The sequence below is a fragment of the Hemicordylus capensis genome, chromosome 3 (assembly GCF_027244095.1).
Source record: "Hemicordylus capensis ecotype Gifberg chromosome 3, rHemCap1.1.pri, whole genome shotgun sequence".
Classification (NCBI taxonomy): domain Eukaryota; kingdom Metazoa; phylum Chordata; class Lepidosauria; order Squamata; family Cordylidae; genus Hemicordylus; species Hemicordylus capensis.
Genome location: NC_069659.1, coordinates 275,175,579 through 275,195,765, shown reverse-complemented (window position 1 = coordinate 275,195,765; position 20,187 = coordinate 275,175,579). Strand labels below are relative to the sequence as shown.

Genomic DNA, 20,187 nt, shown 5'->3' with positions numbered 1-20,187 from the left:
CCAAAATCTCTAGGCGGTTTACAACAATAAAACAAACCAAGGAATTTTAAAACAATTAAAACATATAAAAAGTTCAAATCAAAGTTGATTGATTGATTAAGTGGCGGAGGTTTCTTTAAGGATGCGGGAGGGTGCACTCACCCCTCCCACCACATTTTCCCCGCCAGCGCTCCGTTAATTTCAAATCCCATGGGGCGGCAGCGTTCCTTCCTGCTGCCCCGTTGCCATCATCAGCTGGAAGTGGCCGGAAGTATCGATCGTGCTTGCGCCTGACATGCGTGCACGTGCATGGCAGACAGGCATGCGCACATGCATGACGGGTGCATGCAAGATCAGTACTTCCAGCCACTTCCGGCCGATGATGGCAACGGGGCAGCAGGAAGGAATGCTGCCGCCCCGAGGGGCATGAAATTAACGGAGCACCTACGGGGGAAATGCAGCGAGAGGGGTGAGTGCACTCTCCCCCACCCTTAAAGAACCGCCCCCACTGGTGCTGAAACACCGAAATGGCCACCGGAGCCGAAATGTTTCGGAGGCCTTTATAATGGCCTCCGAAGTGTTTCGGGCTCAAGCCTAGTTATAGGTAAATATCACTGGCTACCAATAGGTTTCTGGGCAAAATACAAAGTGCTGGTACTTTGTATTTTGCCCAGAAACCTATTGGTAGCCAGTGTAGTTCTTTTAAAATATTACCTACCTTTTGCTTCAAAATCCATTAAAAGCCGGCTATGGTGCCCTCACATGGATGTCCTTGCTATAAGAAATCATTAACTAATTTATACACCCTCTTAAGATATGGTGAATATACAATAATTGGAAGACAGAATATAAATGAGCCTCAGATTCATCTACCTGAAAGAAAGGGAGGCTAGTTCACCTGCCTGTTGTGGATCTGGATCCATTTTAGCTCAGAAAGAGGTAGGGCTCCACATTTGCAACCAGATGTTTGCTCCTTGCAACAGCTCCTCTTTATGAGCTCCTGAACCACCTCACAAATTCTAGTTTCTGACCCTGCCATCAAAGCCCCTCTGGAAGAGCTTAAGAACATTAGGGATGTGCACCAAACTGGTTTGTCCAGTTTTTTTTAAATTCAAACCAGGTTCAAACAGGGTTGGGGAGGTTTGGTTTTGGTTTTTCTCAAACCCCCCTTTGGTTCAGTTCAAATTTGAACCTGATTTGAACTTTTTTGAACCCGTTTGAGCCTCCAAAACTGGGTTGGGTGGTAGGTACCCATGGTTGTGAACTACCACCCAAAACCAAAAGCAATCAGACACTTCTATGATTTTAATGAGATTTTTAAATTTTTATTATTATAACTGCACTTGGGGGTGGGCACTGGGGTGGCTCAGAGTGAGTGGTGGGGCAGTGCACAGAGGGTGTCAACCACCCCATGGGTTGCTAACCCATGGGGTACTGGGTTTTGTTGTATCTGAGGTGTTCTGAGTGTAGATTCTCTGGTAACAAATGAGAGTGGATTCATGGTTTGTCATTGAAAATCTCATATGCTGCCAGAGGACCTACACTCAGAACACTTCAGAAACAACAAAACCCAGTACCCCATGAGTTAGCAACCCATGGGGTGGTTTGCACCCTCTGTAAACTACGCCACCACACGCTCTGGGCCACCCCAGTGCCCCCCAAATGCAGTTATGGGGCTGCTGAAACCTCCATTATTCCCTATGGAGAAAAATCTTAAAGACGCGTAAACTTAGGAACATAGGAAACTGCTATATACTGAATCAGACCATTGGTCTATCTAGCTCAATATTATCTTCACAGACTGGCAGTGGCTTCTCCAAGGTTGAACTCCAAACTTCAACAAATCACACAGAAATCAGCACTTTGCCCAATTCTTTTGAAATAATTCTGGTAGCTTCCTTGCCCCCATTGGGCACTACCACCCAAAACACTCCACTCAGGGCCACCCCTTTCCCCCTGACATGAAGCCATACATTTGCTGAAACCTCCATTATTCCCTATGGGAAAAACCTTAAAGTTGCATAAACTTCAACAAATTACAAAAAATCAGCCCTTTGCCCAATTCCTTTGAAATAATTCTGGTAGCTTCCTTGCCCCTATTGGGCAACACCACCCACCACACTCCACTCTGGACCAACCCTTTCCCCTCGACGTGAAGTGATACATTTGCTGGAATCCCCATTATTCCCTATGGGAGGAATCAAAAAATGGGAAAAAAAACTTCACAAATTCACAAATAATCGCAGGAGTCTCTGATTGCTTTGCCATTTAGTGGGTGGTAGGCATCACTGGGTGCCTACCACCACCACCCATTTTTTGCTCCTAGGTACTCCACATAGGGACTAATGGGCAATAATAATAAAAATTTCAAAAATTCATTAAAAATCTTAGGAGTGTTCGATTGCTTTGGGGTTTGGGTGGTAGTTGGCACCCATGGGTGACTACCACCCAACCCAGTTTTGGGGGCTTGAACTGGCTCAAACTAGTTCAAACCGGTTCAAAATTAACCAGGCTCAGTTCAGTTCAAATTCGAACCGGCAGGTCAAAACCAATGCCTGGTTCGGTTCGAATTCGAACAGTCGAACTGAACTGGTTCAAATTTATTCATTCAAATTCAAACTGGTTTGCACATCCCTAAAGAACATGGGGGATCTAGCATGCCGCAGCTGCGCTCCAGCATTGGCAGCCAGCTATCCACCTGCTGATCTGGGGCCTCTCTCTCAATTGATCTTTTCAGGAAGAAGAGAGCCCAACTCAGGTATTTGCTAGGGATCTGGACCTTTCTCAGCTCTAGGAATAGATGGGACTCCAGTTCCCTATGTACATTTGCAACCTGACCTTTGCCAGTACAACAGCTCCTCTTTGTGAGTATTTTCTAGAATATCTCCCAGGTTCTGGTTCCTGCTTGAGTTCTTTTTGAGTCTCTGCTTCAGCTTTTGTTCCAAGCCATTCACTGGACCACCCCACCCCCTATTCCTGATGTTAGTTGCCTCCTCAAATTGGTCCTTCAGTCTCAACTCTTGCCTGACTGGTGCTTCTAACTAGCACAGAGCCTCCTCTCTGTGTCAGGGCTGAGCACAAACAATAACTGGCAAAAATGGCCTTTTATACCCTCCATTGCCACTGTTGAACCCACTTTCCAAATTGATAGAGCCAATATTTTTTACAATATTCAGCGGAATCCCCCTCCCACACACACACACACTCCCAATATGGCCAGTCAACCATCTCTGTATTTTATATGATATTTTCTTCTCTTTACCCATTGAAATGTTGATGCTTTTCCAAACTTTGCTGTGGAATACACAAATTATCTCTCTGGCACTAGGAGTGCTTTAGGCACAGATTTCACAGAGCTCAATTAATTGGTTTTAATGCTTGTTTAATGACACTGGAGGCACCAATAAAATTGATTAATCCCCTGAATCTGCTTAGTTGCTCAAATTCATTGCTTCAGTCATTTCGATTTAGTAAAACAAGAAAAAACAATACTGGCATTGTTCAGATCTTAACATAACAGGCAGCTCCAATGCAGATACCTAATTAGCTTCTACTTTGGCTGCTCATTTTGCCATCCCTTGAAATATACTAAATTATAGTGTCCTATGCTGACTTTTTCACATCTATGGGATCAGGTTGTATATTCTTGTTCTGAATCTAATTCCAATTCCAATTTTAGATAAAATCAGATTATGTTTCAGGGCCTACATTTATAGGAATATAACTGTTATATTTTCAACTAGAATACCCTAAATGTTTTAATTCATTGAGGATTTCTAAATCAAATTATAGTATTTGCTGGAAAATTTTGAACATAACCTGCAGTTCTCACTTTATTGAATGTTGTGGCTGAAACTGAAATCTATAGTTTGGATCCAGAGATCCACAAGGATCCAGTGGATCCAGAGATCCACTGCTCATGGAATGGGGCTTTCTTGCCCCACCTCTGTTGTACAGCCTCCAGCCCCCACCAAAATGTCAGTTCTGAGGGTCATGAACCTCAGAAATAGTGTGGGGGACTGTACTGCAGTGGAGTCAGCAGAAATCCTGCTACCCTGTGCAAGAGTTGAAGCATAAATTCCACTTGTGCAACGCTAGTTGGGATACAATCCTGTATTTTTCTCCTGATCATGATTATTGTTGTATATGTTCAATACAATGGTTCAATTCAATACAATGATTTATTTTCAAATGAGAAAATTTCTGAGAAAGATAGAGTTAATTAGATGAAAGATGAAAGGCAGAGTTATAATATCCTTTCAGTATGGTTGGAGGTTATTGAAAATAATGATAATGGAGAACTCTGAAATAAAATGTATACTTCCAGTTATAAAGGTGTGTTATGGTTTGGGCTGGAACAAATGAGATAGGAGACTTCAGCAGTGTGTTGTGAACAATGTGATAAGGCTCAATGCATTTCATTTTGCAAAACTCTTCTTCAGGGGTAACTAACAATCTCCTCAAGGGAAAGCTGAAAGACTATTTTATGCTAGAACAGTTATCAGTGCTCAAAAGAGTATCCATTTCAAAGCCATTTCCCTCAGGCTCATGCCTTGCTCATCACCCATATTCTGCCCTCTCTCCTTTTCAATGCATGGACCCCAACTTTCATCATGTATTGCGTCTAAGTGCCAAAATCACAGATTGGCTCCCATAATCCAGTGCTGACCGATTGGCAATAAGCAGTAACACCCCTGTGGCACTGCATGTGCTGACAAGTCCATGAGCATCCCTCGATGATGTTATGATGAGGATCTCTTGGCGATGGATAATTATAGGCCGATCTCCAACCTTCCACAGTTGGGTAAGATGACTGAGAGGGTGGTGGCTGACGAGCTCCAAGCGGTCTTGGGGCAAGCTGATTATCTAGACCCATTCCAAACTGACTTTAGAGCAGGCTATGGGGATGAGAAGGCCTTGATCAGCCTGATAGATGACCTTTGCCAGGGAATTGACAGAGGAAGTATCATTTCACTGGTTCTTTTGGATCTCTCAGCAGCTTTAGATACCATTGACCATGGTATCCTTCTGGATCACCTGAGGGATTTGGGGATAGGAGGCACTGTTACAGTGGTTCCACTCCTATGTCTCGAGTAGATATCAAACGGTGGTGCTTGGTGGCATTTGCTCTTCAAAATGGGAACTGCTATATGGAGTCCCTCAGGGTCCATTCTGTCACCAGTGCTTTTAAACATCTACATGAAACCACTGGGTGAGGTCATCAGGGGATTTTATCAATATGCTGATGAAACCCAAATCTATTTCTCCTTGTCATCAATATCAGGAAATGGCGTTAGCCCCTTAAATGCCTGCTATAGGCAATATTGGGCTGGATGAGGGATAATAAACTGAAGCTGAATCCAAGCAAGGTGGAGGTGCTCATTGTTGGGGGTCATAATCTGCAAAATGGGATACAACTTCCTGTTCTGGATGAGATTACACTCCCCCAGCAAGAACAGGTTTGTAGCTTGGGAGTGCACTTGGGCCTTGGTCTCACCCTAGTATCTTAGGTTGAGGCTATGGCCAGGAGTGCTTTTTACCAGCTGCAATTGATTTGACAACTCCACCCATTTCTTGAGTGGTGCACCAGCTGGTAACCTCCAGGTTGGACTACTGCAATGTGTTCTATGTAGGGCTGCCTTTGTGTGCAGTTCAGAAACTTCAGTTAGTTCAAAATGCAGCAGCCAGATTGGTCTCTGGGGTGGACAAATACGATGGATATTTATATACTGCTTTTCAACAAAAGTTCCCAAAGCAATTACATAAATATAAATAAATAAAATGGGGTGCCACATTATGACCACATTATGCTTAAACAGTTTGCACTGGCTGCCAATACATTTCCAGGCAAACTACAAAGACCTGGTTATTATCTTTAAAGGCCTGAATGGATTAGGTCTGAGTTACCTGAGAGAGCACCTTTCTCTACAAGATCCCCACCACTGATTGAGCTAATCTTCGGGTGCCACTGGTTCATCTGGTGGCGACCTGAGATCAGGTCTTCTCAGTTATCGCCTCTAGGTCATGGAACACACTCCCCGTGAATATGAGGGGATTATCTTCCTTGGTGACCTTCAGGAGAGCCCTAAAGACCCATCTTTTTAGCTTGGCTTTTAATGATATTTAGTTTTAATATTAATTTTAATCTGCTTTTTTCATTTTAATTGGTATGTATTTTTTATTTTAGTGTAAACCACTCTGAGCCACTTTAGGAAGGGCAGTATATAAATCAAATATGCAAATAAGTAAATAAAATGAGGAGTCGTTATAGCTGCAACTCTCACTAGTAGTCATGCAGCATCCACTATCTTGGCGGGATATCCACTGAGCCACTTATAGATGCTCAAGAAAGTGGTTGCAATTATCATTTAGTTATATAGAGCCATAATGTAAATACCATTTTACAGAGTCACATAGCAAAAATTACAGGTCCTTGGTCTGAGAAATTTACAATCTATTTTTTTTTTTTACAAAACCAAAGGAAAAGAACATATTAAACAAGACCGAGGAGGAAAAGAAGAAACAGGAATAAGAAGGTACAAAATAGGAGATGCTTGAGGATGGGGATAGATATTAGGGGATTAAGCAAAGGCTTCACAGAAAAGGAAGGTTCTGAGCAGGGGTGTAGCCACTATTGGACAAAGGGGAACAAATGTGCCTGGGCCACTGGGGCCAGGAAGCCACCAGAGTGCCCCCTTGCCCCTCCTTCAGAGCACCTCCTTGTCCTCCCTTACCCAGCTGGCAAATCGAGTACTCATTGGCTGGGAGCACGAGGCATCCTCTCTCTCCTTCATTCAAACTCAAGCTGGGTGCTTTCTTTCTCTACCTCACTCCAAGTGAGGCAAAGAAAAAAGCATGCAATGGGTGCTTCAATAAAGTACTGATCAGATAGAAGCAGGAGAAGGGCTGTGTGGCACTGCTTTATGATACAGGTCATTCCCCCCTGCATCTGATGTCAGCATTGTTGTGTAGGCACGCTACTGCACACAGCAGCCATTAAGGAAGGGGCTGCCAGCAGAAGCATGTCGCCCAACCCTGGGGAGCTCTTTATGCCCTTGGGTCTGAGGAAGAGTTTGAAGGAAGAAAGAAGCTCTAATCAGATACTGAGTGGGTTCGCATGACTGGCAGTAAGTCCGGTTGGCATGAGTTGGTACTTTCACCCCTTTCATGTCTTGCGAACCCACCAATACTGGGTTGCTGAGCCACACTTTCCTCCACCACATGACAGCCACCACTCAACTTCAAAACTTGGGTACAGATGTTAGGTGGCAGAAGGAGGTGTGGCTCAGAAACTCAACATGGACAGATTTGCATGACACAAATGAGGCAAAGGTACCAGCTCATGCCAGGAGTGTGCACTCTTTGGGAATTTGAGGTTTGCACCCACCAGACATACTGCAGGTTGTATGAACCCACTGATTATGTTGTACATGTTGTACGCATGTACCTGTTTTTGTGAAACAATCTGGATGTGTTCATTTTAAAAGTGGATCTGGCCCCCTCAAACCCAGGGTGTAAATAGGAAGTGTCTACTGGATGTGTATTGAACATAATGCACAAATAACTGTATGTGTGTACACTATTCACATAATATACTTAAATGTAATGTATGAATAGGGCTAGAGACATGGCACCATATATGAATTCTAGAAAGAAGTTCAGTGCACAAAAGGCTACAAAGAAGAATGTGTGGCACTGTTTTCAGGAACAGGAGACTATGAGAGGCCTGAGAGTAGTAGACATGGAGGAAGCAAGGTCATACACCAGCACGTAATGGGAAATAAAAGCAGGGAAACAAAAGCCCTGTTCTCACTCTCAATGTTCAGGATTCCTGTTCACGTACAGGATGGATGTGGGGCCTCTTTCTCATGAAAGCTAAATGCACAGCCGCCAAGGGCCATGGCTAACAGTCGCGTCAGTGTTAGGGGTGGGGCTAGTTGGCAGAGTCCCACTTCCTATCTCTTGTCTTCAGTCAATGCACAGAAGATTACACGAGAAGAATGTTGAAGAGTCATTGACCTAATGCTTTTCTGACTACAGGTATTGCGCTGTTACGGGGATAACAGGACTTGGGTCTGACCCTTGCTTCCTATCTTTTCCACCTTAATATATCACTGTGTAACACATTAATGAAATACAGCATGGGGCTAGACCTTCCTTTGCAGAATGAAGAAACCAGTGGAACAAAGTCCCGAAGTGCTTCATATCTCAGGAGAAGAAGAAAAATGAAAGGAAGTCCTTTTGTAAAGGGACAATTAAAAGGGGAGGGAGAAGACGTGCAAAGTAAGCAGAACAAAAGCTGCTTTACTTCTGATGGTCACTGTTGGATATGATGTGTGATTTCACAAAAGAAAGCAAACACATAATAAATGTATCAGGCCCAAGACAATGAGAGACTGTCTCGTTCTGGATGTTATCAGCGAGCTGAAAATCACAAACTTTCAAAAACTGGGGCAAAGGAAGGATAATGGTTACAGTGTATCAAGAAAGTAGGTCTAGGGAAATGGTGTAGTAGGATAGCATGCCTTGGGAAAATTGGACACTTTTAGTCTAATCAGTCGCCATCCTTGGAAGGAGTGAAAAGGTCAATGTTTACATTTCATAAGAAAGCTGACTGAAGGAGAATGCTCTGTGGATGCAGATTGTTTTCAGTGCATTGAATAACTGTATGTAAAACTACTGAGGAAAGGTTTTTCAAAGGACAGCCGGTATTCTCTGCTTTGTAAACCTTAAAGCCATTAATGCTAAATTTCATAGCTAAAGCCATGATTTGCTATGTTACTTGAATCTGACACCTTTGCTTTCCAACTCATTAAAATTAGACTTTGGACTTTGGCAGGGCGTGGAATAGTACAATTGGTATCCCATTAAGGTGAAGGAGCCATATACCACCACCACACCCCATTGTTTCTGGGTGATGGGCTATCTTTTCCCCCCCCCCCTTTATGCATCTCAGTGCAGTTTATCACATATATTCCTCATCTGACACCTTCTCCCTCTTCATCTGACACCTTCCCCTTGCCCTGAAGCTTGTTTTATTAAAATGGTATCTAAGTTGCCTAAACAACTATTCTTGAAACTGGGCCTACAACTTTTAATCAATGAATCAGCTCGATTCAGTGACCAACATTCTGGGCAGTCCTATCGACAGTAAGGACCCACTGGAGCTGCTGTTCAACTTCAAAGACAACCATGATGGTTTAGTTACAGGGCTCCTGCAGAATGACTTTAAACCACTTTCCAACAGAAAGGAGTACTGCTCTGCTGCTCAGGAGTGGATTAAAATCATTGCACAGCAGTCCCATTGCCACACTGTTGGGGCTGCCTTTGAAGTTGTACAGGAGCTCCACTGCATCCTTATTGTCAACCAGAGCCTGCCCAGAATGTCAGTCAATGATTGACTAACTGAGTAGCAGGTGTGTGTGTGTTTTACATGCATACCGCAGGTGGCAAACTTTATTTAATCAGGCCTACAAGTATGCATGTAGGCCACCTAATGGCGCAGTGGGGAAGTAACTTGCCAAGGGAGTAAGACGTTGCCAGTTCAAATCCCCGCTGGTGTGTTTCCAAGACTATGGGAAACACCTATATCAAGCAGCAGTGATATAGGAAGATGCTGAAAAGCATCATCTCATACTGCACGGGAGATGGCAATGGTAAGCCGCTCCTGTATTCTACCAAAGAAAATCACATGGCTCTGTGGTCGCCAGGAATCGACACTGACTCAATGGCACAACTTTACTTACAAGTATGCTTGACCTGAGCATATGAATGGTGTGGGTCAGAGACATAGATAACTAGATTAGATATGCTATCCGTTCCTTTGGTTTTCTGAAACCCAAGTGCCAGGGCACATCTTCATTAAGAATATTCCTGCTTTCTTCTGCAGATAGTTGGGATGGGGATTGGGGGGAAGCACTGAACCCGTGCAGTTTAAGCCAGCTCTGACCTAGGGCTGAGATTCTTGGCCAGTCCTGCCTGAAATATATTTACTTTGTTGAACTTTTTTTAGTCTAATAGGGAAAGTGGTTTGGATCCCATTCTCCAGCCTCCTTAGGTATAAAGGAAAGGGAGCCATACCCTATACATAGGCTTCAGCTCTTTTTTCTGCTCTTCCCAAGAGCCTCTGAGCTGCTTCCTCCCTCAGAAAACCTTATGCAGCCTAGCAGGCCATACCCTCTCTTTCAACAGCTTCCTTGGCCCTGCTCAGCTGGCACATTCTACGTGGGGATCACAAGGCTTGGGTGTGGTTTGGTTGTGTTATTGCCAGCTTTTTGAGTGTCATTAATTAGTTGTAGAGCATGCTAGAGCTTCTCCCTGCCCACAGGTGCGGGAGGGAGAATTGTGATCATATCAGGTATTGCAGCTTGTTCTTATTTCCTAATATCTCTTACATTGGTAAATGTAACAAGTATAAGTGGCTAGTGCATGCCCCTTCCCCCTTGAATCAGTATTTGGAACTAACAATTACTCACTATGATGTTTTTAATGATTTTTTTGCAGATAAAATCTGTCATATTTGGACCGACTTAGATTCAAACTCCACAATTGTTACAGTGTCTGATGCCGAGTGTCCAGAAGCTCCTCTTATGTGGTAACCCTGGATCAGTTTCAGTTTGTGACTCCTGAGGATATGGACAAGTTGCTTGGAATGGTGCAGCCTACTTCCTGGTCTCTCTTGATCGTTGCCCAACATGGCTTATACTATCAGGTAGGGAGGCTGTTGCAGAGGGCCTGGTAGAGATTATAAATGCTTCTCTGAGGAAGGGCAGGATGCCTCCTTGTCTTAAGGAGACAATCATTAGGCCACCTCTGAAGAAGCCTGTCTTGGATCCCTTGGAGTTAAGCAACTACAGGCCTGTCTCCAACCTTCCATGGCTCAGCAAGGTGCTTGAAAGGGCAATGGCCTCCCAACTCCATGAGGTCTTGGAGAGCCATTTCAAACTGGTTTTGGGGTGGGCCATGGGATGGAGATTGCCTTGGTTGACCTGATTAATGATTTCCAACTGGGAATTGGAGATCATGAGTGTGACTTCTTTGGACCTTTTGGATCTCTTGACTGCCTTAGATACTATTGACCATAGTATCCTTCTGGAACGTCTGAGGGGATTGAAGGTGGGAGGCACTGCCTTGCAGTAGTTCCACTCCTACTTCACAGACTGATTCCAGATGGTATCTCTTGGAAACTGTTGTTCTTCAAAATCTGAACTTTCATATGGTATCTCTCAGGGCTCCATATTGTCTCCGATGTTCTTTAACATCTACATAAAGCCACTGGGAGAAATCATCGGGACATTTGGTGCAGGGTGTTATCAGTATGCTGATGACACCCAAATCTATTTCTCCATGTCAGCCTCATCGGGAGAAGGCATAGCCTCCCTAAATGCCTACCTGGAGGCGGTGGTGGGCTGGATAAGGGATAACAAACTGAGATCCAGATAAGATTGAGGTATTTATTGTGCGGGGTTGGAACTTGGGAGACAATTTTGATCTGCCAGTTCTGGATGGGATCACACTCCCCTGGAAGAAACAAGTACGCTGTCAGGGCGGTGCTTCTGAATCCAAACCTCTCCCTGGTGTCACAGGTTGAGGTAGTGGCCAGAGGTGCTTTCTATCAGCTTCGACTGATATGACAGCTGCATCCATTTGTTGAGATGAATGGCCTCAGAATGGTGGTACATATACTGGTAACCTCCAGACTGGACTTCTGCAATGTGCTGTTTGTGGGGCTGCCTTTGTACATAGTCTGGAAATTGCAGTTGGTACAGAATGCGGCAGCCAGGTTGGTCTCTGGGTCATCTCGGATAGACCATATTACTCCTGTGTTGAAGGAACTACACTGGCTGACGATAAGTTTCTGGGCAAAATACAAGGGGCTGGTAATTACCTATAAAACCCTAAACAGCTTAGGCCCTGGGTTTTTAAGAGAACGTCTTCTTCGCCATGATCTTCTGGAGAGGTACGTCTAAGGTTGCCACCAGCTTGTCTGGTGGCTACTCAGGGACGGGCCTTCTCTGTTGCTGCCCCTGGGCTTTGGAATGCACTCCATGTTGAGATAAAAGCCTGTCTCTGGCAACTGTTAAACAGGCACTGAAGACATATTTGTTCACCCAGGCTTTTAATTAGATTTATAGTTTTAATACTTTTAGTATTGGGTTTTAAATGATTTTAATGTTTAATATTTAAATTATTGTAATTGTAAACTGCCCAGAGATGCACGTTTTGGGAGGTATAGAAATATGTTAAATAAATAAATAAACAAACAAATAACATGTTCTATTTCTGAGTTTGAAATATAAGTGTCCCCCATTACCCATGTTCCCGGCACCTGCAGTTTCATGTATCCACAGTTGGGTCATAGGGACCCAGTTTCTTTCTTTGTGAGGCAAAAATAGGTTTATTTTCACCGATCTGCAGTTCTTGAGTGTCTGGAAATGACTTCTGACATTTCCTGCCCATATTTTGTAGTGGTGCTGAGCCATTTTGTGGCACTTCTCGGAGGGGGGGGGCACCTAAAAAAGGAACAAAAATCAGAGAATTTGGACATTTGGGGGTCATTGCTGGAGAGCAAGGTACTCTGCTTATTTCTGCTCCCCTCACATTTTCTTATGATTTTCAGCACACTTCAGTGTGCTTAGACCTAACCACCACCCCCCAATCCTCATAGGGTTAAGCTTTAAAAAAAAAAATTCATGGTTTGGTTATCCACCCCTGCATATAATTAGGGCCACCTGTATTTAAGCCTCCCTTGGTTACCCAAGGTGTTCTGATCTTTTAAGCTACTAGTAAACTGCTGCTGTTACAGAAGCAGCCAAGGAAACTGGTTCATGGGAAAGCTGGAAGTGTCTGAGAGAAAGTATTGTCAGTTTCTGCTTGTCTGGTTAGAGCCAACTTCTACAGTGGGAAAATCTCCCCCCACCCACCTGTATTATGGGTAATTTGTGGATATTAAGAAGGTATAGGATGTTCTAGAAAAGGGTATTAGTAAAATCCTCTGGTTCTCTTGATATGTCTGATCCACGGCTTGCTCAAGGTATGCAAATATTTCCTAGGTATTTCAAAGCAAGGTGTGGGCAGATAGGAACTAGATATATATTGAGGGCAAATGATCATCTTGGAATAGTTCTCCGCTACACTTGATGGTATCTGGCACAAAATGCATATTGCTATATCATGAGACATAGTTTCCTAGTATTTGGCAAGCATACCAGCAAGTGGTACCACCTAGCTCCACCTTCATGCACAAGCACTTATAAGCCTTTTCATTCCTGCTATCTCTACAGCAGCCCCTGTTCTTATACCAGTGAGAAAAAATTTCTAGTGAAGGAGAAAGGAAGAAAAAAGGAGTCCTTTGTGCCATTCATTAGTCTGACAGATTTTCCCCAATTGGCAGTCAGCCCTTGCATCAAAGCCATTGCTCTTATTATGTTTCTTTGCTGGACAATATCCCAGTAGCACTGGAAGGCTGCCACAGATATGGCGGCGGCAGTGCAACAGCCTCATAATAGCGTCTCTTTATTCTGACAAACGAACAGAGTCTTTCTCCACTGATTGTCATAGCCAGCCAAATTGTTCGTGTTCAATGGCTTTCAGGGAAAGAAACGCTGTGTCCATGGTCTATGGCGCAGAGGCTGGAAATGAGAATGTGAGACTGCAGTAAAGAGCATAACTGAAGATCCTAAGAGTAAACCACTTGGCAAGGCTCCGCTGCCAGGACATAATGTGAGCAAAGCCTTACACTAGAACATCAGGGCTGTGCTTTAGAAATAATAATAGAAAGGAAAGTGTTATGAAGCATGTGCAAAATTCACTTCTTCACCAGGGATTAAGGAGAACCTGTCTTCCTGTGCATCTGGAATTAAGAAATAACTTTTTTGGCTCCTTCAGACAAGCTTATTCCACTTGATTAGTGCCACTGGATGAATTAAATAATCAATAAAGCAGTTCACATGCTTATAATTAGGGTAAGGCATGTGTCCTACCCTAGTTCAGGCGTGGTGCACGCTCCCATTTTGTAATAATGTGTGAGGGAAACAGCAAGCTCAGAGAGGGTGGAAATTATCATCTGGGAGAGAGGAGCTGGGTCAGATGGCAGTTTGGATGGCAATTACTCAGCTCCTTCAGACAAGCTTATTCCACTTGACTATTGCCACTTGAATCAAATAATAAGGCAGTTCACATGCTTATAATTAGGGTAAGGCATGTGTCATACCCTAGTTCAGGTGTGGTGCACGATCCCATTTTGTAATCATGTGTGAGGGAAACAGCAAGCTCAGAGAGGGTGGAAATTATCATCTGGGAGAGAGGAGCTGGGTCAGATAGCATCCTACCACTTCCTTGTTAAAATGTTGGATATGAGAGCTGGAGAGGACAGTTGCATCTGACCCAGTTCTTCTGTCTCAGATGATAATTCCCACCCTCTCTGAGCTTTCTGTTTCCCTACACGTGACCACAAAATGGGAGCGTGCACTGCTCCTGAACTAGGGTGGGACACATGCAGGGCAGGATTAAGCTAGTGTAGGGCTCATAGCTTAATGTAGGGCCCTAAATTTTAAAAATGCACATAAATATTAAAACATAAATTATTTACTTGTGACAAACACAAAACGTGTGTGCTGTATCCTGGTTTTTAAAAAAGGTATTGAAGTAATTATAATCCTCCAGAATCAAGGTTATGCCCTTCTAGGAAGCTTCTGGTCTGCAAGCCACCAGAACTGCAATCCCAGGCATCCCAAGACAGTATGATTTGCACGACTGCCCCACTTCATTTTGACACACACACCTGCCCAATAGATCACTGTAAAATGAAGACCCAGATCAGACCTGATCTTGATCCCAATGGAACTCCCACCACCACCCTGCGGGACACGCAGCCTCACATTTTAGGTGGCAATAATCAAGGCATATCATTTAAAAAAATAAAAATAAAGGAGGATTGGGGAATTAGTGCTTTTTAACTGCTGTATCATCACAAGTGGCCCGTTCTGTTACTCGGGATGAGGAATCCCACCCTCTGCATTCAAGGAGGCCCCTCTACACTACTCTAATCTCTGGCCCCACCTGAACTGGCTGCCCCGCAGCCAGCCAGACGATTCTCTTTGCCACTGGCTCACTTCTCAGTCAAGGAGGATGGAGGTATGGAGGAGACTGAGAGTTGGGCTCTGCTGCGGTGGTGGCTGCTTCTCCTACTCACCAGGTGGAATCCTGGAGGCAGGAGAGAGAGAAGGCAGAGGGGCTGCTGCCCAGTGCCAGGGGGCTTGTGGAGGGCTCCACTGCTGCTGCTTGCTGCCGCCGCCGCCACCACCACCACCCCCCCAGGCCACCTCAGGGAGGCTTGCCGTGCGGGCTAGCTGGGCTGCTGTTGGCCTGCGGGAATGGCGGTGGGCTGTGGCAGCAGCTATTTACGGGCGATTTTTGCAAGCGGCACCACGTGCGTTGCTTGGTGTGACAAGGCAGGCGTGAGGACAGAGGGAGGGAGTGCACGCGTGGGCTGCCCGCACCTATCATCAGCCCCCAGGAGAAGCACGTGGGTGGTGAAGAGGCAGGGCAACTGGGCAAGGAGGTGGCAGCCAATTGGAGTCAGGCAATGGTGGCCAAGCCAACTTGGGAGAGAAACAAATGGCCAGGCAAGGCAACAACAAGGAAGAGAGAAGTCGCATCGCGGCACGAGAACAGAACAAGGCACTTGAAAGCCAGGCACGCGGGGCCCTCAAAAACACGGGGCCTGTAGCAAATGCTAATTTGCTAATAGATTAATCCGGCATAGGACACACGCCTTACCCTAATTATAAGCATGTGAACTGCTTTTGTGTTCATTGGGGAAGCAAGGGCAGAAGGGTTGGACATAGGAGCCGAGTCAAAATTAATGGCATAAAACTTGTAACAACAACTTGACACAGAAGGCTATTCTACACGCTACAATCCCCTAGTAGAAATGGATTGCAAAAAATAGCTTCCACATCAGGACTAGAACATGTATATCCTATATATGCTACTGTCAGTTGAAACTGTTGCCATGCAGAGACTGTTTCAGCGGTTTCCATGTGTGAGCTGTTACATGTATACCTTTGGAACCCACTCACTCCCCTCTATAGACCCCTGCTAACTTGGCAAAGAGTCACCTTTTACTGTGGTGATTCTCTTTATTTAGCGGGGGAGAGTAACTGGCCCTATCCACCCCCAGCACAGTACTTCCAGTGACTGTCGCTGGTGTCTATCTTAGGTTTCTTTTTAGATTGTGAGCCCTTTGGGGACAAGGATCGATTTTATTTATCTTATTTATTTGTTATTTCTCTGTGTAAACTGCCCTGAGCCATTTTTGGAAGGGCGGTATAGAAATCGAATAAATAAAATAAATAATAATAATATATATGTAGTCATTAGGATAGCTCATATGAATAAACAGTGACCACTTTCACATGTAACATGGAACCACAGTAACATGGTAACTGGCCGTGTGGGCTTCCTACTCGACTGAAGGACAGACTGCACATCCAATCACACCAGAGTTAAGGGAGGAGCTTCCTCCCTCAACTCCAGTTCCGGAGGATGCAGCCTGTGGGTTCCGCATTCAGATGTACAACAGGCTGAGTCCAACCTCGTGTTGCAGTGGCAAAACTCTCTACAACCTGAGGGTTCCAATTGGAGTTCCAAATCTGAAATCACATGTTTTGTTGCTGCACCAAACTGGAAATAATCTGAAAGTTACACATTCAGATGTGATGTTAAACTTCTGGCCCATGCAATTTTGGTTCCATGTTACATGCAAATGTGGCCAGTGTGATATACTTCATATGAATGAATAGTGTGATATACTTCACAGGAACACCTGTGTGCCCTAAAAGGGAAACAAGAAAGCAGGTGGCCATGCCAGGGGAGAGTATAACATCGGCTCCCATAGACACCAGCATTGGCCTATGAGGACTGTTGGGGAGATTCCCCCTCTCCACCTTCCCAGGAGCACTAAAATACCAGTGTTCCCTGAGAGGAAGACAAGAAAGGAAGCACCCAGGCCCATGAGCTCTTGTCCTCAGCTCCTGAAAAGACCAACAGCCTGAGACAACAAAGCTTTATTAATCTTTATGTAATTTCTTTGTTTTTTAATATTGTAGACCAGGGATTCTCAACATTGGGTCCCCAGATGTTATTGGACTTCTACTCCCATAATCCCCAGCCAAAGGCTACTGGGGCTGGGGATTATGGGAGTTGAAGTCCAATAACATCTGGGGACCCAACGTTGAGAATCCCTGTTGTAGACTGCTCTGGAGCTTTAGTCAAGGCAGAAAGGCCATATAAAAATGCAACTAATAAATAATAAGGAAGTAAGTAAATATTACTTAGAACACTGTAAGATATTTCACTGTTATGCTTATCCAGCAAGAATATGCTCCCTATGAGGACATCTTTACTAAGATCTAATGGTTATTCTCTTCCTCTAGAACAGTCCTGCTCAACTTTGCCCCCCACCCAGCTGTTTTTGGACTACAACTTCCATAAATCCCAGCCACAGTGGCCAATAGCCAGGGATTATGGGAGTTGCAAGCTAACGTCTGCAGGAGGGCCAAAGTTGAGCAGCCCTGCTCTAGAACATTAATTGTATTATCATGCAAAACAACCACAAGATTATTTCAAGTTGCACTCAGTACAATAGACTGCCATCATGAAACAAATGAACAGAAAATGATAACAGCCATAAAACAAAAAGAAATAGAAAAGCTATTTCTCAAAAAGCTTTTTGAGGCAAGGATCACAAGAAGCTATTTATTCACTTTTTGTGGAGATCATTATAGATATACTCCATCATTAAGGTTTTGCAATCTTCTTAATCTAAAGGCAGGCTCTTGGGGAGTGCAATTAGCATTTGCAGTATAATTTGCTATTTAATGAATGTTCTTTTTTATCTGCAATTACTCAGAGAAATATGAACCTCCCCCGAGTCTTCACCTTTTATCAATGCAGATATCAAATGCTGTTTCACCTAAGTACCTTTCGTGCAGTTCTTGTTTCTTATGCAAATAAAAACATCTACAGACAACTCTGCACTGTAGCAGAAATTGTATTGAGGACTTCACTCTGATTAGTACCTTTAACCTAAGAGGGGTATCATGTGCCTAAAAACCCCTTTCTTAGGATGGGACTTTGGGAAATTTTGTTTCCTTCAACAATTATGGGATGAAATTATCACTTAAATGGGTTAAATTCATAAAATAAAGATTTCCTCTTCTCTTCATCTGAGAAATGCTCAAAGAATTAACTCCTGGTGAGATTTTAGGGCTGCCTTAAAAAGAAGAATGGTTAGATTGACAACAAAGATTTGGATAATCTAAGGTTTCCTCTCCCCCCTCCCTTTTTTTTAAAGAAGCCCTTTATATATCTAGACCTTATGGCTGCAGAACTACACTTGAAACTTGGCCAGCCTATTGTTTCCAAAATAAAAACTCACAAGTTCAAAAAAAGGTTACATCTTAATATTGTTCAAAGACATCATGAATACGGAGTCACTTCCATTATTTGAAGGTCTGCTTAACAAAGCAGTGAAACAAAATATGTGCCAGTTCCAAAAAACCCAGAATTCTTTTAAAACATGATTTAAAAATACATATTTTTCTAAAAGTCATGTTCTTGATATTAGAAAACTAAAGCTACAGTCATGAACTGGAAAACTGAAACTAAACTATCATATTGGAAAACTGAATTATCCACCCTTTTATCCATCCAACCTCCTTTCGCCACATGGGATAATCAAGGCTGAATACATGAAGGGCTCCTTTTACAAGATGGCCTATATAAAGCAAAGATAATGCTACCTGGTGTTATTTGCAAGGACATCTTGGGAAAAGCAGATACACATTCATTTTGAATAGGGAGAATGAACACCTTGATCTGCAACGTTGCTCCTGCGCTGTATGTATGATGTTCTTTAAAAATCTTCCTGAATGTGAATATGTTATTTAAATAGAATACTACCAACAATATGTTTACAGGAATATTTTATTATATATTTTAACATAATTTTTGATATAGATTTAAAATTGATAGATGAACCATAATGGGGAAAAAATGTAATTCCTCATTGTCTCATGTGTGATATGTAGAATATCAGTGCTTTAAGTATTTATGTTTCAAATTTGGAACCCCGTTTAACAAAAACTCAATATCGGGGTGAAGAAATTTCACATATAATGTTCTGCTTGCAATTAACAGGAACCTCAAACAAGTTTGATGCATGAGGCAGTGAATCCTTCTCAAGTCCTGGAAGCACATTGGAAAACCAAGTTCTGTTTTCATTAGTATTTATATATCCTTGGAAGACATGATGATGGTTGCTTTTCTTCTGTGGGTCATCTTGGCTCGAGGCATTGCAGCCCGTTGCAATCCAAATAAAGCAGGTAAAAATATTTTTTATTGTAATCCAACTACATTTCTGCCTTGCAATTAAGCAAAGAACCTGGTTATATTTAATAAGGAAACAGACACAGTCAAACAGGAATATTCACCAGTGCCTGTTTACAAAAAGGTACATGTGGAACAGATCCTTTAGAAATGAAGAATTTCAAAAAAGAAAGAGAAAGAAATTGTTGAGAATTCAAATTGGGCACAAGTAAATCCAAATTAGGCATATTTAAATTTAATTGATTTGAAATTATTAATTCTTTCCCATTTAAATCAATAGGATTAAAGGGGGCATTTAACTTTAGGAGAATCATGCCCATGGTTTTTCAGTGAAAACTCTTTGCCTTTTATATATTGTTTATGTCACATTAATACACAAAAAAGTTTAGTATTCCCCCCCCCCCTTTTTCAACAATCCTGTGTACAAGGGCCAATAATCCTATATTTTACACAAGGGGCTGAGAAATAATGATTAGCCCAAGGCCAATTTATGCCAAGACTGAGCAAATATGATGAAGAGTTTTGTGGTCCCTTTAAAAACTAACACGTTTATTATGGCATAAACATCTGTGCCTATCTTTGTGCAGTGTGTAGTTCCTGTGACACACATGATTATAATGCCTGTAAAACTATGGACCAATAAAGAAAAGATAACGGCCAGAACATATCTGAGTGATCACCCTTAGCTGCACAACTCCAATTACTATTTTTCTGGGGAAAGCAGTTGTAAAATTGTAGACATTCACATTAGCTTAAGAATTTGATGCATTCCAATTTGGAACAGGGCAAGTACTTTTTAAAAGGCATGTCAAATTT

General features: G+C 43.1%; 1 protein-coding gene across 6 annotated transcripts in view; it reads left to right on the top strand.

Moving 5' to 3' along the window:
• Window positions 1–20,187, top strand: part of TECTB (tectorin beta) — a 56,428-nt gene that overhangs the window by 21,039 nt on the left and 15,202 nt on the right. For 4 of the 6 annotated variants that reach the window (XM_053306013.1, XM_053306012.1, XM_053306016.1 and 1 more), the window contains exons 3-5: window positions 6,461–6,515; window positions 10,483–10,690; window positions 19,183–19,367. In XM_053306013.1, the coding sequence (XP_053161988.1) occupies window positions 19,292–19,367 (76 nt within the window). In that variant the 5' untranslated portion in view covers window positions 6,461–6,515; window positions 10,483–10,690; window positions 19,183–19,291. Of the gene's footprint in view, window positions 1–2,714; window positions 2,844–6,460; window positions 6,516–10,482; window positions 10,691–18,759; window positions 18,883–19,182; window positions 19,368–20,187 lie in introns of those variants that run through there. The other 2 variants (XM_053306014.1, XM_053306015.1) reach the window with 2 other exon arrangements.